The sequence below is a fragment of the Rhododendron vialii genome, chromosome 8a (assembly GCF_030253575.1).
Source record: "Rhododendron vialii isolate Sample 1 chromosome 8a, ASM3025357v1".
Lineage (NCBI taxonomy): Eukaryota > Viridiplantae > Streptophyta > Magnoliopsida > Ericales > Ericaceae > Rhododendron > Rhododendron vialii.
In genome coordinates, this window is record NC_080564.1 from 26,897,926 (window position 1) to 26,920,640 (window position 22,715).

Consider the following 22,715-nt stretch of genomic DNA (forward strand, 5'->3'; position numbering starts at 1 on the left):
GCTCTTTTTGTCATTCGAATCATTGACTTGAAGGCTGCTTGACTTGTGTTGGAAAATGCTTGGAACTTATACTTTCAAAGCAGATGACCAAAAGACCCTCCCCTATTGGTTACAAGCCATTGGGTTGGTGGACCATCGCATCCCCTTTGGTAGTGTTCTGCTACAGAAATGCATATCAAGGGCAGCTGGTCTTCTTTTTCCATCTCTAATTTGCTCGGAAATTTCCATAGGCACTGTTTAGAGATCCCATGTTTTGTTCAAACTCATCTCTCTGATTCTGCCGTGTATTGGTATTTTGGCATCCCAAAGAAGAGGTTTAACATTAAAAAAAAGAAATGGTTTGACCGATGGGGTGTCCACAAGGCCTACGACTTAGGGGTTTGCTTCCTCCTAACTAAGGCTTTAGGTTCAAAAACGTTGAGGTGTTATCAACTCTTTTAGGGTCAATATATGCAAAGTTTTGCTCTAACTTTAATCCTCGCCATATCATCAATTAATGTTTTTCTATTGTCAGTATAAAAGTAGCGGAAGCAAAACTCAACCAACCACTTCTCTTTGCTCGGGGGGATTGAACATGATCAGCAATATCATTGTGTATCTTTTTTCGCTTCCAATTTAAAAACTCAAAAGTTCACAAAAGACATGGTCTATCTTCCTAGAGCAGTCTAATTCACACAAAATAATAATAAGTTGTTAATATATTCCAATAAGAGATTGAAAGCCTCTTTGGAGAGGATTTCATGAGAAAAGAAAAGAAATTAAAAGAAAGAGTATTCTCTCCCTTGTTTGGAAGGCCCAAGAGGTGAGAAATGGTGAGAGAGAGTGAGAATCAAGAACCTCTCAATGAGCCATTTTCGTTTCTCACCAAAAGTGATGAGGATTTGGAGAGCAAGAGAAAGGGGAAGGATCCAAATAAAATAATGAGAAAGTCTAATCTTTTCTTTTATTTTCTTTTCTTTCCTTTTCTCACGAGTAAATTAAATCACAACTCTTTCTTTTCTTTTCTTTTCTTTTCCCACCTAGGTTAGGTTGCTAAAGGGGTTGTAAAAGTGAGTCAAGGGGAGTAGGAAAATGTTTGTCTGGTTGTGAATGTGAAGGGGGGACTTTTGGTTGGGGGAATAATGAAGGGGCCCTTGAAATGAAAAAAAGAGGGGCAACATTGGACATTTTGGAATAGCCATGTTGGTGACGGCGTCAACTTCTGTTAAACCATTTAGGAGTAAATTGTAAAGTCATCCACGGTGGTATAATCAAATGTCAATTGTTTTTAAAGTTAACAATGTTGGTGCAAAAGATTACTCACAATGGTATAATCAAACTTAGCAACATCCTTAGAAATAATCAAATTTTAAGTTTTGGATAACCAAAACTAACAACCTTTTTCAATAATCAAAATTTGTGGATCCTACACCACATAAGTTAACTAGTTTCAAAATTTGTATACATACATGTTTCAACTAGTATTTTCTTCTTTCCATCTTCGCCCACTTTTTTTTTTTGGTTAAAAAAATAAAATTGAAGAATAAAAATTTTATGTAGCCAAGCTTTTTCGCTACTCTATATCTTTTTCACTTCGTCAACAAACTATTTCTCATTCTTTTCATCCAAAAGTGAAACTCATATCTCTCGATCATCTACAATTCAATCTATCGTCGCCGGATTAAGGTGTTTCACTCTTCTTTCCTGTTTCTACTACCCACCCCCGAAAAAAAAATTCATAATAAAAGGGAAGGAAGTCACCGATTTTTTTTTCAAAATTAAGAAAGGGAATCGATATATTTTAACTCATAAAAAACGTAAATTGAGAGAAGTGAATGACGGGAAACAAGGGAGAGAGAGATAATGAAATTGTAGTGGACCTCATATTTTGATTATGGACTAGAAGTGACCATAGAGAAGCTTAACATTGTTAAGCTTAGCAACCTCTTAAGTGAATAATCAAAAGCTGATGTGTCAACTTTTGGTTATCCTTTTTTGATTATACCACTATGAATGGCCTAAGAGGTTAATGGTGTAACTTGAGGAACAGAGAGAGAGAGAGAGAGAGAGAGAGAGATTGCTATATTTTTTAGTAGAAAACTTTAGAGGACGTCAGTGAAATTAACCCAAGCGAAACAGATTCCACTATTCCAGGAGACACTGACAATAATGTCTTAAGTGTCAATTAGCAGAATACATCGTACCAACATAGTAGCGTTAGCCGATCTGCTACATTGAGTAAATTACTTTTCAAATGATAACAAAAATTTACATTTCAACTAGAATCTGTGAAAAAATGTTTGAATAATATGTGCCAAGATTCTGCGAAAGGATCATCTCAAGTTTTTGAGTTCTATATTCTACCGTTCTTTTCTAACACAGTGTTTGGTCACGGTTGTGAAAACAGCCAAAAAAGCTGAACAAGAAAGACATCATGGAGGGGGAAAAGTCCTCCAAAAAAAAAAACTGGAAGAGAATAGTATTAGTTAGAGAAGGCACTGCATTTGTTAGCTGAACAGCTCACGAACTTGACGATTGCTCGATCCCCTTTGATTCAGGAAATAATCAAAGGTGAGTATTAGTAATTCTGAAACACTTGACTGAATTGATTCCTTGCAATCTGATTCAAAGGAAATATTCCACATTCCTTTGTCTTTTTAGCCATGGCACAAGCTAGTAGTATAAACGAATTGCTGACAATTCCCCTTGCAGAACAAAAGCCACCTGCACTTTCTTCACTCTAGGGTTGGCTCTCAAACACATGAAAACCAAAAGATCATAGCTCAAAATGGAAAATTGCATCGGCCAAACAGGCCCTTTGAACGGACTCACGGATTTGTGATCTTAGTCACATAATCGTCATGCCCGATCGGAAATAGGGGTGCTCGAGTGTGGAACAACTTCTAAAGACATCCAAATTTACTAAACTTCATGAGAACAATGATTTGAGAGCTGGAGCGACGAATCTGCTGAAGGATTATTCAGTACCATGATACCTCACCCACTCGATGATTGCTCCACTTCAACTCAAGAAATCCCTGATGTCCAGAACCAAAGCAATAAGCAACCCAAGGAGTACTAATTCTGAAACACTTGACTGAAATTCTGAATAGCTTCCTTGAAATCTGATTCAAAGGAAATATTTGACATTCCTTGTGTCTTTAACCATCGCACAAGCTAGACGAATTGCTGACAATTCCCCATGAAGAACAGAAGCCACTGCACTATCTTCACACTTAAGCAAGTTGGCAAGCCTAAAAGCTGACTTTCAAAAATCTCAAAAACTACTCGTAAAATTCGCTAGAACGAGAACTGGGAACGGGAGTAAATGGTTGTACACAAGGATTATGTGACTTAGATTCCGACTAGCTAGCTTCAGAGAAATCACCATCTGATTCACTAGAAGTACCACTCCCACCTGCCTTACCTCCCATAAACTCCACCCGAAAATTCTGTGCTCTCACCGGCGTCCTCGGCCGCGACGGTGGCGGAGACTGCGGCGGCGACGACAACCGTAATTCAGTCCTCACCCCACTCCCCTTCTCTCTCCTCCTCCTCCCAATCTCAACCCTAACTCCCTCAACCATACCCAAGAAATCTTTTACAATCCCAAACAACTGCAGCGGATTCCCCCCTCTCTCCTTCTCACCCCCCGCCTGGTAATACTTCGTCGTCTTACTCACCACCTCCATAACCCTAACCTGCTCCTCCCTCACAACCCTAATCTCCTCCTCGCATTCCTCCAAAAACACCTTCATTTCCCTCACAAACCCCCCACTCTCCCCCTTCTCCATAACCCTAATCTCACAAACCCTAGCTTCCAAATTGGAACACGCGTTGATGAAACCATCGTAGTCTATCACAGCTGATTTCTTCACGTTTGTGAAATCCGCATTCAGGGTTTCCAACGCTGGCAACCCCAGCTGTAAGTGCTCTTCTCTTGCGTCTCCGCCGTCAAAATCGTTTCTTTTTGTTGGATTATTATAATCGCCTTTTCCGAAGCTAGGGTTTTGATTCAACTTCTTGCGCTTGCCTTCTGATCGAGCTACTTGTTCGACTACGAAGTCGAGGAGAGTGGTTTTACCGTCCGTGCTTTTGACGTGGGAGAGTTTCCGGAGAGCGGTGAGGTTGAACCCCTGCGCGTTTCCCCGGTTCGTACCGGCGTTCATTCGGTTACCGGCCTTTAGGATAGCTTGTAGGAGTTTGAAGAAAATGCCTTGGTTTCGTAGTTCTTTGCAACCTAGTTCTAGGGTTTGGATGGACTCCTTGAGGTGGAGGATTTCGGAGTCGTAGCTTGACCGGAAGAGCATCGCATTGAAACGGGTGAATGCGGAGGGGACGGGTTTCAGGATTTGGTAGAGGAAAGACTCGGCGTCGGCTAGTTTCGTTGGGCTGCCGTTGAACTGGAGGATTTTACAGGATTCTTCTTGGGTTGGGGAGATTTTTGTGAGTTTTTCGAGGGTATCAGGGCTGAGGCCTCGGCCTTCTAGGAGGGAATCGAGGATTTCTTTGCGGGATACACTGAGGGATCGAAGTACTATAGCGGTGTTTTGGGATTTCCTTGGATCAAGGATGAAAATTTGACGTGATGAAGCAGAGTTGGGATTAGTCAAATTCGCGAATCTATCGGTTTCCGTAGGTTTCTGATTGTCGTGAGTGTATCCGAATAGAGATTCCATAAGTTCATCATCAAATCTGATATGAAAAAAAAAAAAGCATCAATTGTCAGAGGGATGCAGTGAAAAGAAGCGAAGAGAATTATACAGTATGAAACGGGTATCAGAATTTCAGGAATTATTTACCGGAAAGATCCATCAAGATTGATCTGATCCCAGACCATTGAGTGATCAACATTTGCAGTGACCTTGTCCCAGTGGAGTGGCTTCAGTTTCAACTTGACATCACCAACCCCCTTTGCGCTGCTTTCTCCGGTGAGAGGAGCCTCTCCCCTGCTATTGTTGTTTGTCTTTCCCCTTGGCACAGGAGGGGGTTTCAGTGATGAAACCAAACCGCCCTTCCCAGGCGGGGGAGCCGGGTTTCTCTTCGCTGAATTTGGTGGCAGAGGAGGCGGAGCGGGAGCTTTTTTCAAAAGAGGAGGAGGCGGAGGCCGAGGTGGTAGTGGTGGTGGTGGTGGTGGTGGTGGAGGAGGAGGGGGAGGAGGTGGAGGTGGAGTTTGCCTTTTGGGGATAAGTGGACCTGTTTTGGAGACTTGGGTGGCAAAATTAGCTGTATTGGATGAATCATGGAGTAATGGAATTTCCTGAATTGTTCCAGGGGTCATGGATTTATCTGCTTTCCTATCAATACTATTTTCTTCTCCTCCTCCTACTACCATTGGATTCACCCAAATTTTGGAGAAACACCTCTTGAGGTCTACTTTTTCAGGCTCTCTCAAGTAAAGAACATCCAACCCACTCTCATTAACAGCCAACCCTTTGACAGCTCCCCCTTGTTGAATGAACTGTCGATGACTCGAAACGCTTCCTTCTCGACGAAAACTTGAATCAAATTTCCCTCTCTCACGCTTTCTAGCCATAGCTAATTTGTAGAAGATCAAGAAAAAGATCCCGGCAACGACTAATGTACTTGCAGCTGTGGCCGCAACAGCTGTGACAATAGCTGTGACTGGCATTTGTGCTGGAGAGCTACGAAGGTTGTCCAGAAATCCAAGTATTTGGCCTTTTACCTAAAGACTTGGATGCTGAGGATGATCAAATTCTTTGTGGAGAATTTGACTGAATGAATTGGAAGGGAAAAAGACAGAAAACTGAACAAACAAGATCATAAAGAAGGAACATAATGGACATTGATGTCCCGTAAAGAATGAGAAAGAAAGCCTTTTCGATGTTTTTCTTGGTAATCTGGAACCGATCCCATCAACCGCAACCTTGTATTGCTTGACAAGTCATAAACCGTAAGACCCCTTCAACAGTTATGCTGCACCATCTGTTTTGCTGACAATTTCAAATAAGGTTGTTTTCAATGTTGGTTGGTTTCTCTTAAACTCTTTGCTGACCTTTTATGCAGTGCAAAGACATTAATGCCGCTGCTTCCGGAAAGGTGCAGCCAAGATGGCAATGGAGATTTCGGTAACTTCACCATTTTAAACTATACAATCCAGTGTCTTTTTAGACGGGTTCGCTTTGGCCTGCTTAATTTCCTTTGGTTTAAGCAGTCCATAAAAATAATTTCCGATTGACCGATTCAGCACTGGTTGGTCAGTGCTCAAATTTAATGTAGAAGCAAAAACGATTTGTCACTTTTTTTTATTCTGATATCTATTCTAACATATCCACAGGATTGCCTTAGGGTTTAGTTGAAAGATGCAACGTACATCAAAGATTCTGGTGGTCGAACGTTGACCCAAATCCATTAATTTTTTCAAATTAAACCATTCTAATCTACCCATGTCCAAATTCCAAACCACTAATGAGACGAGTCTGAATGAGTTAATTCAATTTGACTCATTTCAAATGAGTTCAGTTTCATTTACGGAAAGAGTTCATTATTTTAAAGGGAACGCTTTTTTCTTTCTTTAACCATGATCAATCAGGAAGAGGGTGAAGAAAATTATTTTCGGCTCATATATCAGTGATGCATAGTTAATTCCCGCTCCCCTTCCCGCGTAATGTAGATTGCTCCTCGTAGCCCTAGAAAATGGGCACATCCTCAGGGCCATATAAATGCTACTTAGGTTTTGCTTGAATTTACAATTCAGTTTATTTTTCTTCTTCCTCTTCTTCCTTTAGTCCTTTATAAATTCCATAAAGTTTGCTACCACAAAAAAACAAGGCATAGATAATGCACAGGTTCTTTGCGGGGCCCACTTTGGGTCCCACAAAGATCAAGACACAAGATTAGGTTATGTCCGATCTGTGATCTAATTATAGGAAAAATTCATTTTGTCTGGTGTCGTGTAAGAAATATTTGCATTAACTTGTAAACAATGTGTCACACTAATGATCAAGAAAAGTTTTTGCAGGTAAACCACCGGGGACTAACCCACAAAGATGGAATCCAACCTAAGTCCATTAGCTGGAGCTGGTAATTCTTGGTTTCCATAGCCCTGGTTGGAGTTTACCATATGCATGAAGCAATTTTGTATGTAAGTAAATGTCTTCTCAAGTTCTCAACTGATTCCCCTTGTTTTATCTTTTACACAGTCAGAGGTAGAACTTATATGAATTTGTGGAAGGGAGGCGGGGGGCTGCTGCCCCAAGGGGGCAGCAGCGTGCTGCTGTCCCGAGTTTTCCGGCCCACTCCGGTCTCGCTCTGATGATCTGAAACGTTTATTTTGTAGAGCTTGTCGAGTAGAATAATTATGCAAAAAATCAGCTTAATTGGATATTATTAAGTGCTTGATCGATAGCTTTTTATCTTAAAAAGAATGGATCCGAAACACTGGATCAAATCCACTTTAACCAATGGACCGAGAGTTATATGGGCTCCGATCAGGCACTTAATGATATCCAATTAAGCTGATTTTTTTCATAGTTATTCTACTCGACGAGCTCTACAAAGTGAACGTTTCAGATTATCGGAGCAAGACCGGAGTGGGCCGGGAAACCCGGGACAGCAGCCCCCCGCGTCCCCGAATTTGTGATTGGATTTAGCTGACCTAAGTAGTGGAGGAAAATGCATTTTTTGACTTGACTTGAAAGGTTTTGAACCCTTGAATCACGGTTAGCCCGTGTTAAGACGAGTGAGCTATCATATGGTACTCCCAATTATTTACATAGCGACAAATTATCCGGTCGAACGTTATCATTCACTTTTTTTTGGGGTGGCCGGGAGATAAAGAGTAATCCGCATTGTATGGGGTGGGATCTTTTATTTGGAGTACCCAATAATTGGCTTGTTAACACAAAGCATTTTTCCAAACCCAAAGGCTTAAGTTGGATCGCGAGCCCTCAAGTGCCCCTGCGGGACAACAAAGTGTTGAGCCCTTCAACTAGATGGCATCCCTGGCATTATTAGTGTGAACGGACTCATTCATTTTGTTTAGTTCGTTGAGTTGTTGGCCATGTTAAAAATAAGATTGATCGGATATAGTCATTTCTACAATTAGAGTTCATTTTTCTTTTAGTGTTTCTTAAAATCATAGCCATTTTAGTAATTTTTTGTGCAAGAAAAACTCGTTCTGTTGTAGATATAGATTTGGATCAATTTAAATTTTGGTATGAATGGCAACTTGATGAGCCAAACAAAATAAACAGTTTTAATGAAACTTATTGACTTGGGATCAAGGATGGAGACAGAGGGGCAAGGCTGCAACAATTTTGAAAAATGCTATTGTTATAATAGAAATGCTTTTTTAACCCCTAACTTACAAAGGCCCACCACCACGAGATGTTTTTGTGATGTATTTTTTTATATTTTACTATTTCTTTAGTACTTTAGTACTATATTAACATTGATTTATCTTGTACTATTAACATTGTTCGTTTCAACACGTACGATAGAGCGAGCATCTTCAGTTATGAAACTTGTGAAGAATAAACTGTACAATAAGATGCATGAGTAAATTTTTGACAAGTTTCTTGAACACATGTATTTAAAACATTTTGCTAAAGATTTTGATATCAATTCTCTCATCAAAATTTAATAATATAAAAGTGTAAAGCAAAATTCAAGATAGTTTAATTTAAAAGATTCATTGAGTTAATTACTATTTACATTTTTGGTAATCTACACATGCATATAAGAGACATTGTTCATTATATTTATTTTAGTTTGCTATTTTGATTTTCTTTATCAACAAAAAATTATATGTTGTCCATCTTTCCATTAGACTTTTATCATATATGTTCGCCACCACAAGCTTAAAATTCTGGCTCTGTATGGTGCCCATTCACTATATTATACTGGTATTGATGCTCATACATTACTTAAGGAGGACAAAGAAAAAACACTTTCATAATTGAATCGATCACATTATTAGAGCATCTCCAATACAAGTCTTCAAATTGAAGACTCAAAATAATTTTTTTATTCAAAAAGTAAGTATGAAAGATGTAATATCCACATCAACTCCAACCCAATTCTTCATTTCTATCTCTAGTTTATAAAATAGCATTCATTTCTCTCCAAAACTCAATTTTTCCTCCAAAATTTGGACTTTCAGATTTTCATAATTATCAAAATAAATTGGTGAGTGCTTCGTTCATTCCACTATAAGGAATAACGTCCCAAGCGTAGGGCTTAATACGTCAGTTGAAACATGATAATCCGGAAGACCGGGATCGTACCCACGGGAATAATTAATATGGCTTTGCTGGATTTGTAGATGTAAGCTCGGGTTTTCGGCTTTTAGACAGCCAACTTGATTTTACGTTTGTAGTGGAAAGTAAAAGGGGCTAAATTGAAAAGCGAATAAACTAAGATAAAAAGCAGGTTAGGTCTAGGAATTACTAACACTCACGACTCAAGTTAAACTGCATTTCTCATCCAATTACGCGGTTCAGGATACACAATTAAGGTTCCCAAATCGAAAATAAGATGGTTCGATTACCAAGCTAGCTCTAGAATTTATTTAGCAAATGCCTCGTGCGTCAGAGCTCCAAGCATCATGTGTGGTAAGTAGGCGGTGCTCTTACCTACACATGATCAAGGAAATTAACACCTTAGCGATTTGACAAATAAATCCGAATTCCACATCGATTCTCGAACCAAAGGTTTCAACTTTATAGTAAAAAACGCAATTCTACTTGAGCCATGAGGTGTTAATCACCCCATGACCTAACCTTGGAAAACTACTCACACATATCTATTGAGATAAGAGCAAGCAAAAATCTACTTAGCATAATTGAAATAACAACGCTAGAAGAAAATTAGATTAAACGATAGATCATGGGATTTACTACAACTTTAATGAAGACGACAATATCAAAAACTAATTAATTAAGACAGAAAATTAAAGATTCAAAGCTGAAAAATGAAGAACAACCAAGAACAATTCAAAATCTAGATCTAGATCTAAAAATGATGCAATCAAATCTATTTTACTTGTTTGTACAATGACATCACAGGCTTTTATACTCCAAGGTACGCGCACGGAATTTTCTTCAAAAGATGCTCTGAAAATCCCCTCGTAAGTCCTCGGTATCAATGGCAATCATGGTACGCCGCTGTGTTAGGAGCTTCGGTACCGATGGGAGAACATTTGGTCTACCGATGCCGAAGGTGTTAAGGGCTGGCGCTAGACAGCTCGGTACCGATGGAAGAGAATTTCTTCTACCGATGCCGAGGGTGTTATCTCCAGCACTTGGTCTCGTTTTCAGCCTTGGCCATGCCTTGCCTTGGCGAGCCGTCGGGTGGTCAGCGGGTCTTAAAACTTTGTTATTAGGTGATTTCCTACAAACCAAAATCAATACACCTTGCGAGCAGAAATCAGTCAAATCAACTAAGTTTAAGCGATAAAATAAACTAAAACTAAATATTAGCGCACCCTCTCTTGCATAATCAGGTGCTTATCAGTGAGTAGTCTTGTTTTAAAGGTCTCATGAATATCTTTCCAATTACTATGCTAATTTTATGAAAATTGAATTAACATTTTAAAGTGTAAAAATAAAATGAAGAATGTGTTTCATTTTTGGAGGAAGAAAATGAGAGATGGTTGGAAGCCAATAATTCTTCGAAATGAAGAAATGGGATCCGGGGATCCAGCAGCTAGGCAGAACTGCTGGAACTGCAGGGCACCAAAACTACGTCGTTTTGGTGCCAAATGGAAATGCCACTAAAGCCATCGAAACTACGTCGTTTTGAGCCAAGGAAATAAACCAACTGGATACCTCAATGCAGCTGCAGTACAGGAATTATAGGGCACCAAAACGACGTCGTTTTGGTGCCAAATGGGGATATTACGCACTCAAAACTACATCATTTTGCAATTTGCACAAAAAAAATTGGACAATAATTCCCCATTAAAGATTATAGACGTTAAAATAAGGCCACTCAAGAAGCAACATCCAAAGTCCTCCCTATCAAATTATCAACCAGAAAATAAAGTGAAGAACTCGTGCATATTTAAATTAAAACCATTATCCACAATGCCAAAATCTAAAATCAAAAACCATAACACCGAAGTCTCAAACCACCAAAACGGCATCACCATCTTCCATAACCTTAATAGAATGTGTTAATTAAACAATAAATATCTCACCAAAAAGAGAGTCATTGATATCTAAAATTTAACCCCTCATTATCCTTACATTACACTTCAATTTTTTGCGGGGTATCCCGAATAAGCCAATATTTCCATAAAAGAAGCATCATGCAAGATTGAGTCGCCAGCCCATGAAGAGTAACTCGTTGCATCAAATGGCATCTCCTGAGGAAAAAAAATACAAAGGATAAGTTAAAAGCAAATAAGATGAATGCCGTTAGTTTTCCATTTTAATTTTCGGAATTGATAGTAACAATGTAAACACACCTTCAAAGTTTGTGGATTACATGATGCTTGTGAAGATGATGGAATTGATTGACCACTATCTTCATAACTTATCATTTGTGGAACATATGGGATTCCAACATCCTGAAACAGAAAAATGTATTCACAAGTAAATGCAACATATCATATCACGTTATAACTTAAGCACAAATAAAAATAACTAACCGATGGTTGCTTCAAAACCGAACCATGCACAATTGTAGTAGTGGCAACATGATCAACATGCTATGGAAATTGTAAAATAGTTAGAAGTGCAACGCATAAAGTTAAAAAAAAAAAAAAAAAGTCTACACATTTATAATAAACTAGTTGCGTAGGATTTATACCTCACTAAGCTGTGTCGTAGAGTGTGAAACAACTTTCTTCCTCTTTCTAGACTTGAGCTCATGCCAAGGTTTTAATCTTCTCGTACCCTTAATTTGAATGCCGTTTTTCTTCTTCAAACCTTTGACTCGTGCGAATTGAGCATCAACCTCCAATTCTTTCTCCACTTCAATGGGGGCTCCCTCTCCCGCTCCAAGAAGCATATCGGCGACTTTTGCACACATGTATTCCAACGTCTCTTCCACAAATTCATATGTTTCTTCAAGTTCACATGACTGAGTAGCTAACTTTACCATCTTTGGACAAATAATCCTAAAACGAGCCGCTTTTAGTAATTTAGGATCATTCTCATCCACTCTACTTTTGCCCTTCTCCAATTCCCACTCCTTTGCATTTAATCGCCATCGCCCTAATACATACCTTTCAGGAATTTCCATAACACTCATTCGATCAAGCCCCTTAATTGCATGGCTACATAAAATTCCGAAACTTTCAAATTTTCGACACGTACAACAAACATCTCGACAAATAGTTTCGTCAGTCTCATCTATTTCAACACTACCCTTCACCACATACTCCACATTCTGTCCACGCATGGTAATCACACAACTAAATTGTTCTTCCAACTCATGACATTGCTTCACCTTACAACGAAGTGAGGTGTCAAGCTCATCATGGAACAAGTCAAACAGAGGAGGGGAGTACAATTGTGCAACTTGAATTAACATAGGAGATTTTTTCAGCAACAATCTCTGCAACTTTTCTCTAGAATTGTATATGGCTTTAGATTCCTCATACCTCTTCTCCACAACAATTATGTCAAATTGAGTCAAGAATTGAACAATGTTGAGATCCGATTTTAAACACCTCTTTAGTTTTGCATTAAGGCTCTCACTAAGTTGGGTGCTCCGCATTCCCGCAGTGTATGACCATTTCATGTATACATGCGCCCATTTCTCTCTAATTTCCCAAGTTTTAGCCATCCAAGAGTTATCTTGTAAATTGTATTTCTTAATCAAAGTATGCCAAGCTTTCTCTAACTCATTTATCTCCTCGTACCCAAAAATGCAAGCATTGAACTCTTTACCAAAGTTTGAATCAGCATGGAACAAGTAACCCAAATGCTTCAAAGCATTTTGATTAAGGTGAAACGTGCACAATCCATGACTTACATCGGGCATGACATTGGAAATTGCCTTAGCCATTGCGGCATCTTGGTCTGTGAAAATGGTAGTAGGCTTTTTTCCGGACATAGCATGCAAAAAGGTCTTAAATAACCACTCAAAGGAATCTGCCGTTTCATCATATAATAGTGCTGCACCAAAAATCGTTGTCATTCTGAAATGGTTAAAGCCAGTGAAAAGAGCAAAGGGTCGGCACTCTTTGTTTGTGCAGAATGTTGTGTCAAAGGATACAGCATCTCCGAAAAGCCCATAATCTGTAATCATCTCATGGTCAACCCAAAAAATATTGGTTATCTTCTCATCAACATCCAATTGAACCGCATAGTAGAAATATGGATTTTGAGCAGATTGATTACGAAAATATCCCAACAAAGCCCCCGATTCGCCATACTTTAAGCTCCTTTGTCTTCTCGAACGCAAATAATTTTTTTGGTCCTCCCGCGTGAACCCTAAGCATTCCTTCCCCCCTGCTTGGGCACTTAAGAGATCGTGCGATGCCTTAAGCGATAAACCAATATCAGCAGCTATATCAATATTTATAGCCTGAGCCTCGCTTACCATTCTGTGGGATTTCAGCAAATGGGAATGTTCGAGAAGATGTAAAAGATGGTTGTGGTTTTCTTCAAACCTTTTCACAACCCATTTCGAAGTTCCTCGGTCCAATGATACAAACAGGGATGCAAGACAATTAGTTCTGGTGTCTTTGTGAGGTCGTTCTACAACTAAGTTCCGTTTATCTTTTGCCTTTTGTCCTTCCTTATTACATGCAAATTTTCGACTAATCATAACACCATCTCTCTTGCTTAAATTACTGTAACATATTTTAACACTGAAACCGGTAATCCTTGCATATTCATTGTAAAACTCAAACGCCGCTTTCACCGATTCAAACTCCATCTTAAGACATGGAAGGTACTTTTTGATCAATTCCTCACTTTCTTTGACATTCTCCTCACGCCCATCATCCTCCATTCTAACATCCAGAATATATAATATATTTATCAAAAGTAGCACTAACATGATAAATAAATAACAAATTGAATGAATTAAAAAGTCAGTAATGATTCAAAGAGTTCTAAGTTGAGTGGAAACAAGTTAAATACTTTTTCTCAAACCATTTAAGAAGTCATTGTCACATTTCCCCAATAGAACACAATATCTTAGTATTAATCATTCATCCAAGTTCTGACAGCTTGAAATACTTAAATGAAAAACACGAAATCTTTGATTATATTGTCTAATGGCACAAAAGAACAGAAAGATTGAAATAAAAATCTATGAAACCGAAGCACACTTATCACTCGGCTCTGTTTAAAACAATAAAACAATGTTTTTGTTCTGCTCTCTTTAGAACTCCTGTTACATGTTCTTGGTCAATAAAACAATCGTTTTTTTTTTCAAAGAACAACAATATTCTACAGCCAAATAGAGATGGATGCAATACCTGGTGGGAGATGATGATTTCGGCAATTCCGAAGGTGGATGATCTGCGAGACCTAGAGGGGATAGAGGAGATGACGATTCCGGCGATTCCGATGGTGGATGATCAACGAGATCTACAGGGGATGGAGGAAGATGAGCCATGGATGTACCTTCAAAGTCCATCTCAACTTGTGAAGCCCTCAGCCCTAATCGTTTGAATCGTTTCGTCGTTTGAGCGCGAATGAGCGGAATAAGGGTTTTTGTTTATTTCCTTGGCTCAAAACGACGTAGTTTTGATGGCTTTAGTGGCATTCCCATTTGGCACCAAAACGACGTCGTTTTGGTGCCCTGCAGTTCCTGCAGTTCTGCCCAGCTGCTGGATCCCCGGATCCGAAGAAATGAAGGCTTGGTTGGAGATGCTCTTATGGTCCTTACAATAAATACTCCATCATAATGCCCAAACTACTAGATAAGTTTCCAATACGGTTAAATGAGATTTGAAAATCTGCTTTTCAATAAGAAATTTTTTTAAATGAATTTTTTTTTTTAGGAACAATAAGAACCTCTTTATTACTAATACAATTCGCTGTGTGTATTTAATGCAACTGAAAAAACAGCTATTGCACACGGGTAAGATTTTTAAAGAAGATTGAACTAGAGAATTTATTACTACTAGTAATTGCTCTAGTATTCCATGAGTAAATATTGAGCTACCCAAGGAGTAGATGATCAATTTTATTGATGTTGTAGTACTTGTTTGTTGGAACCAGTAAAGATTACTGCTATCTTTTTCTGGTAGTGAAAAGGACAAGAGATGAGTGATTTTCGGAGACAGGTAGTGAGAATACCTAGAGTGACAAAACAAGTGGTAGGCAGGGACGGAAAGCCATTGATCACTCCATATGCCTTGAAAGGTGTAGTGATTTATGACAAGACCAAGATAAGTTTGGGTGATGGATTTTAGGCATGGCAGGCAGCAAGGTTGATATGTTTTTTTTTTCAATCGTTAAGGCCGAAGAAGGTAATAGCTAGATCATGAAATTCAAACGGGTGCGAGAGGATGCCAACACGCCTTGAATCCGTGACCACATGAAAGCCAAACCCAATGGGAACAAACCAATTGAGATCTTGGCTACCACCCCGGGTGGCAGGAAGGTTGAATTCAAAGAATCAAATTCACAGATCCTGAGTCCAGATCCTTCCTGCAGGATCAAGGGAATTTTGTACTCCTATCTTGGGGTCAAGTCTCATCCAGTTTTTATGGACTTGCCCTAAGCACTACACTCTAACATGAATCAACTATATGTATGTCAATAAAACTTAGGCAAATGGTGGCGGTCGCCGGTTGGCACTTTTAGAAATTTAAAAAAAAAAAATCATGTTCTGTATTTATCCTGTAATTATGTAGGTAGTTAGGTATATTACACATTGTCATATTTTAGCTTCATATGTTCAGGACATCGTTAAGGATGATGATGTGTTCGTTCTTTAGTTTGGTGGTGAAGACCTAAGGACGCATTTGGGGCACCGCCACCCCAAAGATATTGAATAATTACTTATCAAAAAAAAAAGGATATTGAATAATTTTTTCTAATTGAGGATCAATCCCTTATGTCATCTCGCACGTTTTGACAGAAAGTATAAGAGAGAGGACTTGAACAAGGTGCACGATATATTCAAAAAAAAAAAAAAAACAAGGTGCACGATTGCACAATGAGGCGGCTAAATATCGTACTAAGCTGCAAAAAAAATTTGACCAATTATAAGGAGTGATTTTTCAGTGCCGAGCGGGTATATCCTACGTGGTACCCGCTCGGCTCATCCGAGTCGTCCGATACACTTTTGGACAGCTCGGATTGAAACCCTCTCTCTCCTCTCACCCCAACACTCTCTCTCTAAATCTGAGCCGTTCAAACACGCAATAGACGGCTCAGATGCGCAAGCGGGCACCACATGGTACCCGCTCGGCACTGGAAAAAATTTCAATTATAAGTTACTATCATAGTACTATGTGGAATTGTCTACGTACATTCCACCAATAAATAAGAGCAACAAAATCCCAAGAGCGATTGACTTGATGGTCCATATTTGGGACATAGGAATTTGCTCCCTCCTAAGAGCATGTACATCAATAATAGGAAAAATGAGTATAAATTCTATCCACCTCAAGTGGAAATCATGGGTTTTCCACCACCACCAATTGTGGGTCCCGTCGTGTATTTTTTTCAGTAATCTGAATCGTTCATCTTGTAGAGCTTGCAGAGTAGTATATTTTCGCAAAAAATCAGTTTTATCATACATGAATAGGTATATAAAAAATTGAATTTTGGTTAACAAAATCAACGGTAGATAAGTTTAAAGTTAAACAATCCATAACCATCTATTTTGTAAACTAAAATTTAATTTTTGATGTACCTATCAATATCTGATAAACATGATTTTTTGAGTCAACATACTACTCTACGGACCCTACAAGATTAACGGTTCAGATTACTGAAAAAATCACACGATGGGGTCCGCAGTGGGTGGTGGAAACCCCATAGTTTCCACCTAAGGTGGAAAGAATTTAAACTCTAGGAAGAATACTAGTAGTGAAAAAGGTACAATTTCTACTTTATCTATCCAATTTTTGCTCTCATCCTACACCAGTCTTTCTATCATTTTCTCTCTATTCAACAAATATCATAAAATATTACAAAATGTGTATATATCATATATACACACACAAAAAGTATATGCAGAAGGAGAGGGAGGGATATGAATATTATAATATTTTATTAGATACCTTGTGAATAATTTTAAGGTAAAAGTAGAGAACCACTCTTCATAAATGTAAAATATCTACCCTTTTACCTAATCTCATGCAAGTGATTTTTGGGTTTTTCCTCTCTAGAGTAGCTAATATTCTCTTTTAAATAAGCTAGTCTACGTGCTCTAAAGGTTTCATATTTTAAATCTCTCAGGTGTGATCAACTTTTTTGGGCTAGTCCATATAAATTTTTGCTCCGACTTTAATCGGCCTCTCGCAAGTGGCTGGTGAAATTGGGCTCCTAGGATTAGTCGAGATGCGCGATGGCCCGAACACTAGAGTTATAAAAAACAAAAAATGAAAATATTTTTTGTTTTTTTTTTTTTTTTACGGAAGTGAAAATAGTATACAGGAGTAACTAATTGTGAAGTCCACTTGTCCACTCTGTCTGCAACCAGAATTTGGTGGTCTAACCTTATATTGAATTCTCTCAGTCACCACCAACAGAAATAGGAAAGAAAGGGAAAGAAATGTTTTGCCAAAATTTGGATGGACTTGGGGGGCTGAGCATTCAGTTGCGCGCTCAATCTCACCGTCTCTTTAGGTAATTAATAGTCCAGATTTTAAAAGAACTCTTCTAAAAAAAAGTAGTGAGATTGAGTGCTACTCGATGATGCTGTCCCTAGGATGCCCGCCCAAGTTGGCTAAATGTGGGGGGACCCCACTGCAATGCCCATCCACTTAGGGTGTGCTTTCAACGTTTGATGATCTACCAAGAAAAATACAAAAACATTCCAACGGCTCGAAGCAGTACCCCCACACTTTCATAAAATTTCCCCCCTCTAATTAGAAAGGAATGTCCCGACTCCTAACCACTTTGGGGTATGAATAAGAGAGAACATGAATGAACATCTCAAAAATCTGCGACTTGCATTATATTTCCTGAAATTTCATGTCAAGCGTACAAAAAAAAGTAGCTTCGAGAATCATCTACAAATTTTGACAGCTACTTTATATACAACCGCGTAATAGTGGAAACTGAAATAACATATGCCACCTCCATCCAAAAGAGAACACGCTTGTAGATACGGGCAAACGAATGGTAAGAATACTGCCAGCCGATAAGGAATAAGAGTTAAGTCATCAATCTACATTATGCAATCTAGGCCTCTTTAGAGGAGGCTGTATTAATGGTGGTGATGGGCATGGGATGGGTGTTGATGATTGATCACATGGCGGTGGCGGTGGCATGTAATCTTGTTGTATCATTCTTTTGCAGCTTCCTTTATCCCTTCCATCTTCCTCTCCTTGGCCTTTCAATACAAAATCTTTCAGGCGTTTCACATCTGATAGCTTTACTGGTTTCAGGAGAAAGTCCTCTGCTCCTTCCTCCAAACATCTGTAATTGGGTAAGATGCAAGCTTATTAGTAGGATGTTTCCGAATCGAAACACAACTTTTGAAATCAACACAATTGTGGGAGTAGCTGAATCTGAGCAAATCAACAAGGCAAGGCTTTAAAACAGTAGAACAGAATTCAAGATGAACTACAGCAGCAAAATCAGATGTCACTTGATTCTACTTTCCCCCAAGAATTATTCTAGGCCGAATCATCTCACTATAACTATCGGAATGCAAAGTATTGACTTCACATAGACGTGTTTGTGAGTGTACACGAGCATGGGTGTGTGGATGCATCGTATAGATTTTGAGCAACTTAATAGGCCTGCAAGCGTTCAGTACAGACTACGGAAGTTCATGTTGGAAGTGAGGAAACAATTCATTAGTACACCACCAGATATACCCCGAATTTGACATAATCATCTCAGCTAGCTGAGAGGGTCCAATGGGAATTGAACTCAACAGCAGAACAACAGAAATCGGAAATACTAAGCTTTCCAACTGGACAAATCCAACAACTAATATATGATCACAATATAATAATGGGCTATTCGGTGCACTCTCTTAATCTTCGTTGGATTCTAACCAATCCAGGTTTTACAAATATAAACAACAAATTATGTTCAGGCACGTCCCTGGTCAAGGGGAACAAGGCTTGCCCCTTGATTTTAAAATTAGGTGCCCCAATATTTATTAGGGTGTTACGCTAGGTGTAAAAAAAAAAACCCTATTCTGGATAAACACATACAAAAAAGAGGACCTATTGAAAAAGGAGATTGCGGAAAAGATTGATTATGCTAGCGTAAATACTATTTTTGCCACTAAAAATGCAACAACAGTGATATTTAAGTGATATTTTTATGTTCTTCTAATGATCTACTTTCGGAAATTTAATCTACATTATTATGTTCTGTTTTCATTTTAAGATTGATTTATTGTTCATTATGTTTGCCCGTCAAAGAGTACGCAAGGAGCCCCAACCTTGAAGCTCTAACCTTAAATCTCAGGAAAGGTCATAACTGTTGTCCAAATTACATCAAAAATCTTACACATCACTGACGTGAGCAGAGAGACTTGGGCTTCTGTTAAAGATCTGGTGAATAAAAAAATTGCAAATAAAGATTTGGAGCACATGTTTAAAATCCTCCCAAGATTGGGATGAATTCGTCAACGGATTTGCTTTAGCCCCTTTTTGCTGACTCCCATTGATAGACATGTGCAAATTGTATATTTGCATATTTCTACATTCGTACCCTAGCAAGAGATGCAAACTGTAGCATAAAATTTTGAGGGAGGGAAGAATGAGTGGTATTTTCTAGTTTTGAGCTCCAGTGAGCAAAAAACCCGTTACAAAAATTCGCCTCTAACATAAAATCCATTGCCTGTGGACTTTAGCAATTGCCCAACCGCGTAAAAATATGTTTACACGTTTTTTAGCTTCTGGGCGCACGATATATAGGATCTCAGACTGGACATGTCTAATGTTGGAAAGGATTCTCTAAAATGGACTAACATATAAAACTAAAGGAATCATCTAAAGCTAAATGGGGAGGGGATACGATGCCAATCTTAAAAGTGTACCAACAATAGAATCCTATATATGGTATCCAACTCTGTATCTTGGATTTTATTTTGATCACGACTGAATTGAAGTTGTGGTCAATTTTATTCAACTTTCTTGCATCAAGAACCACAAGGCTTAAGTAAAAGCATACCTATCGATGCGAGCTAGAATATTTTCGGATGACATGATCACCACGGGTATTTCTCTCAAAGTTGATGATTCCTGTTCAAGAAAGAAAGCAACATCAATCTTAGCAACCACAAATCCTTATCACATATATTCATCTATATAAAGCTAGAATTCCATTTCTCTCATTAAGTAATGAATTTGATTCGTAATCCAGACATTGTAGACAAATCAGGAAAACCGATAAATCCAAAAGCCCTGCCTTCCCCTAAACAAAAGAACTTTGGCTATTTGCCATTAGTCTAAAGACAACATTGGCTACATCAATTTAAATACCATATAGCAAAAATAACTTTGGCTGTTTGCCATTAGTCTAAAGGCAACCAAAAAAAAAATTTATAACTTGACAATTGCCACTAGCCTGAAGACAAAAAAGTAAATTGGTGGAAACTCAAATTGGACCCAATACAGCAATTTCTCAAACTTCTATTGTCATCTATTCTTATTCCAGAATAGCTTTGCAAATTTATAGTAATAACCAACCATTTTCACCACAACCAAACAGAGACCATATATTGCAAACAAAATTACGAAAATCAGAACTCCATCACTAACCTTAATCTTCTTGAGCAGTTCATATCCTGTCATCCCAGGCATCGAATAATCCGTCATAATTAGATTCACCTTCACAAATAAAACACCAATCCATTTGAAAAACTTAAGAATGCTCTGTTTCGTTCCACATCGACAAAACAGATCCCTAGAATGGCGTAAGCTAGCTAAAAAAACATACTCCAATTTTTGGAGCAAAAAGTTCTTACATCGAATCCAACGGCGCTCTTGTCTCCGTCCAACCCAAGATACTGCAAGGCTCTCCCCGCACTCTCTACGGCCGTAACTGCAAACACACAAATCCAATTCATTAACCAATCAAGCAAAAATGAAAATTACGAAAAAGAAAACCTACAGAGACACTCGAAACGACGATGTACCTCTGCAGGAAGAGATCTTCAGCAACCGCTCGATCACCTTCCTGTCCACGTGGCTATCATCCACGGCCAGGACATGGAGTTCCCGCGAACCCAACGACGTCGGACGATCTCGTTCCTCCACCGTCTCGGGAGACTTTCGCCGCACGTACTCGCCGCCGGTCGTTCTCGCCATTACCATGTGTGGCCGGATTTTACGCTGCGAAACCGCGTGTCAAGATTGTGGAGTAGATCTTTGCTGGTTCGAGGAAGGCACACAGAGAGAGAGAGAGAGAGAGAGAGAGAGAGAGGAAAATGTGTGAGGTTTGCTTTGGTTGTTGTTGTGGTATTTATGGATGGAGGTGTGTGGGGGAAGTAAGATACGAAATCTATATAAATAGTGTTTTGGTACAACGGGGGGAAATCTGGGAAATCTACTTTTATTAAGGTAAAGGACGAAGAAAGCTGAGATTCTGGAGATCTTTGAAAATCCACTCGCACTGTCCTCTACTGCCCCTTTTCCTTTTCCAGACACATGACTATTCTCTCTCTCTCTCTCTCTCTCTCTCTCTCTCTTTCTATATATATATATATATATATATATGTGTCTTTATATGTACTACTGTATAGTATCTTTCTTTTTTCCCATCAGTATTTCTGCCAAGTATGGGACTATGATCTTGCAGCGGCTATTTGCACGACAAGAATTTTAAAAAATATAATTATTATATGTAAAAAAAATTTATGTCCAACTTATATAGTCTCACCATTACTAAATTTTTTTAATATACATTTCGCCACTGTTAAGGTAAAATCCTGGTTCCGTTCTTAATTTCTGCTATGGGTACAACACTTGTATATCACTTTGTATTGGACCATTTTGAGATTCAATACAAATCGTCTGAATATTTGTAAGAACTCTTCAAAAAAAAAATCTGAACAAATCGAAAAGCTTGGAATAGTTGTACAAGTGTTGTACACAAGGACTTGTTCGTTTTAAATTTTAAAAGAGATTCGAGCAGAAAAAAATAGAAAGAGAAAATGTCATGGGAATTTTAAAGACTCCAAACAAACAAACCCTTTGGAAAGTATATACTTCTATAACGCATCTTTGGACATAATAGTACTAACAAATTATACGTAATAGAATGCTCATTATACGTAGAATGCTCGGTGCGCGTTTTTAGTCGTTACATATTCCATTTGGGTGGCTGGCGCCTCGCATAATTACACTGAAATAGTAACAACGATACTAGCTATGGTCTATGGGTACCCATTGTGGTGTGGGGATGTTTTGGGGTCCCACAAATAATCTCAACTACCCATTAGTTTAGAATAATTATCCGATTAAATATGGAAAAAAATTAGTTCGATCAAATAATTATAAGTGCTTAATCCAATTATTTTTCTTCAAATTTATTCAGAACTTGCGATCTTAGATCTTCTAAATGAAAATTTGAAAGAGTAAATCAAGTACCCATAATTAACCGATTGACTTGGTGACAAATTAGGGACTTTTTTGGGATCTTGGACAATTTGGGGTATTTGAA

At 38.6% G+C, this 22,715-nt stretch overlaps 3 protein-coding genes and 1 long non-coding RNA gene across 5 annotated transcripts; 1 reads left to right on the top strand and 3 right to left on the bottom strand.

Annotated features, from left to right (window-relative positions):
* Positions 1–2,231: 2,231 nt before the first annotated feature.
* Positions 2,232–5,944, bottom strand: LOC131298008 (formin-like protein 4). Its single transcript, XM_058323264.1, has 2 exons — positions 4,782–5,944; positions 2,232–4,674 (listed from the first exon to the last, which is right to left on the bottom strand). Exons 1-2 carry the CDS (start codon positions 5,609–5,611, stop codon positions 3,345–3,347), a joined length of 2,160 nt encoding a protein of 719 aa, XP_058179247.1. The 5' UTR covers positions 5,612–5,944; the 3' UTR covers positions 2,232–3,344.
* Positions 5,754–7,164, top strand: LOC131298010 (uncharacterized). The gene is made up of 3 exons (XR_009190442.1): positions 5,754–5,893; positions 6,007–6,068; positions 6,962–7,164. It is a non-coding gene; the product is annotated as an uncharacterized LOC131298010 (long non-coding RNA).
* A 3,861-nt stretch (positions 7,165–11,025) lies between these two features.
* On the bottom strand, positions 11,026–13,053 carry LOC131298009 (protein FAR-RED IMPAIRED RESPONSE 1-like). Of its 2 annotated transcripts, none has more exons than XM_058323266.1 (4): positions 11,755–13,053; positions 11,594–11,653; positions 11,409–11,512; positions 11,026–11,305 (listed from the first exon to the last, which is right to left on the bottom strand). In XM_058323266.1, exons 1-4 carry the CDS (start codon positions 13,003–13,005, stop codon positions 11,191–11,193), a joined length of 1,530 nt encoding a protein of 509 aa, XP_058179249.1. In that variant the 5' UTR covers positions 13,006–13,053; the 3' UTR covers positions 11,026–11,190. The 2 variants fall into 2 exon arrangements, with proteins under 2 accessions (XP_058179249.1, XP_058179250.1); XM_058323267.1 differs by having other exon boundaries at positions 11,026–11,308; positions 11,411–11,512; positions 11,755–13,052.
* Positions 13,054–18,012: 4,959 nt separating this feature from the next.
* LOC131298082 (two-component response regulator ARR5-like) lies at positions 18,013–21,568 on the bottom strand. Its single transcript, XM_058323371.1, has 5 exons — positions 21,190–21,568; positions 21,019–21,095; positions 20,813–20,881; positions 20,223–20,293; positions 18,013–18,506 (listed from the first exon to the last, which is right to left on the bottom strand). The coding sequence occupies exons 1-5, from the start codon at positions 21,365–21,367 to the stop codon at positions 18,251–18,253; spliced, it is 651 nt and encodes a 216-aa protein (XP_058179354.1). The 5' UTR covers positions 21,368–21,568; the 3' UTR covers positions 18,013–18,250.
* Between the last annotated feature and the right edge of the window lie 1,147 nt (positions 21,569–22,715).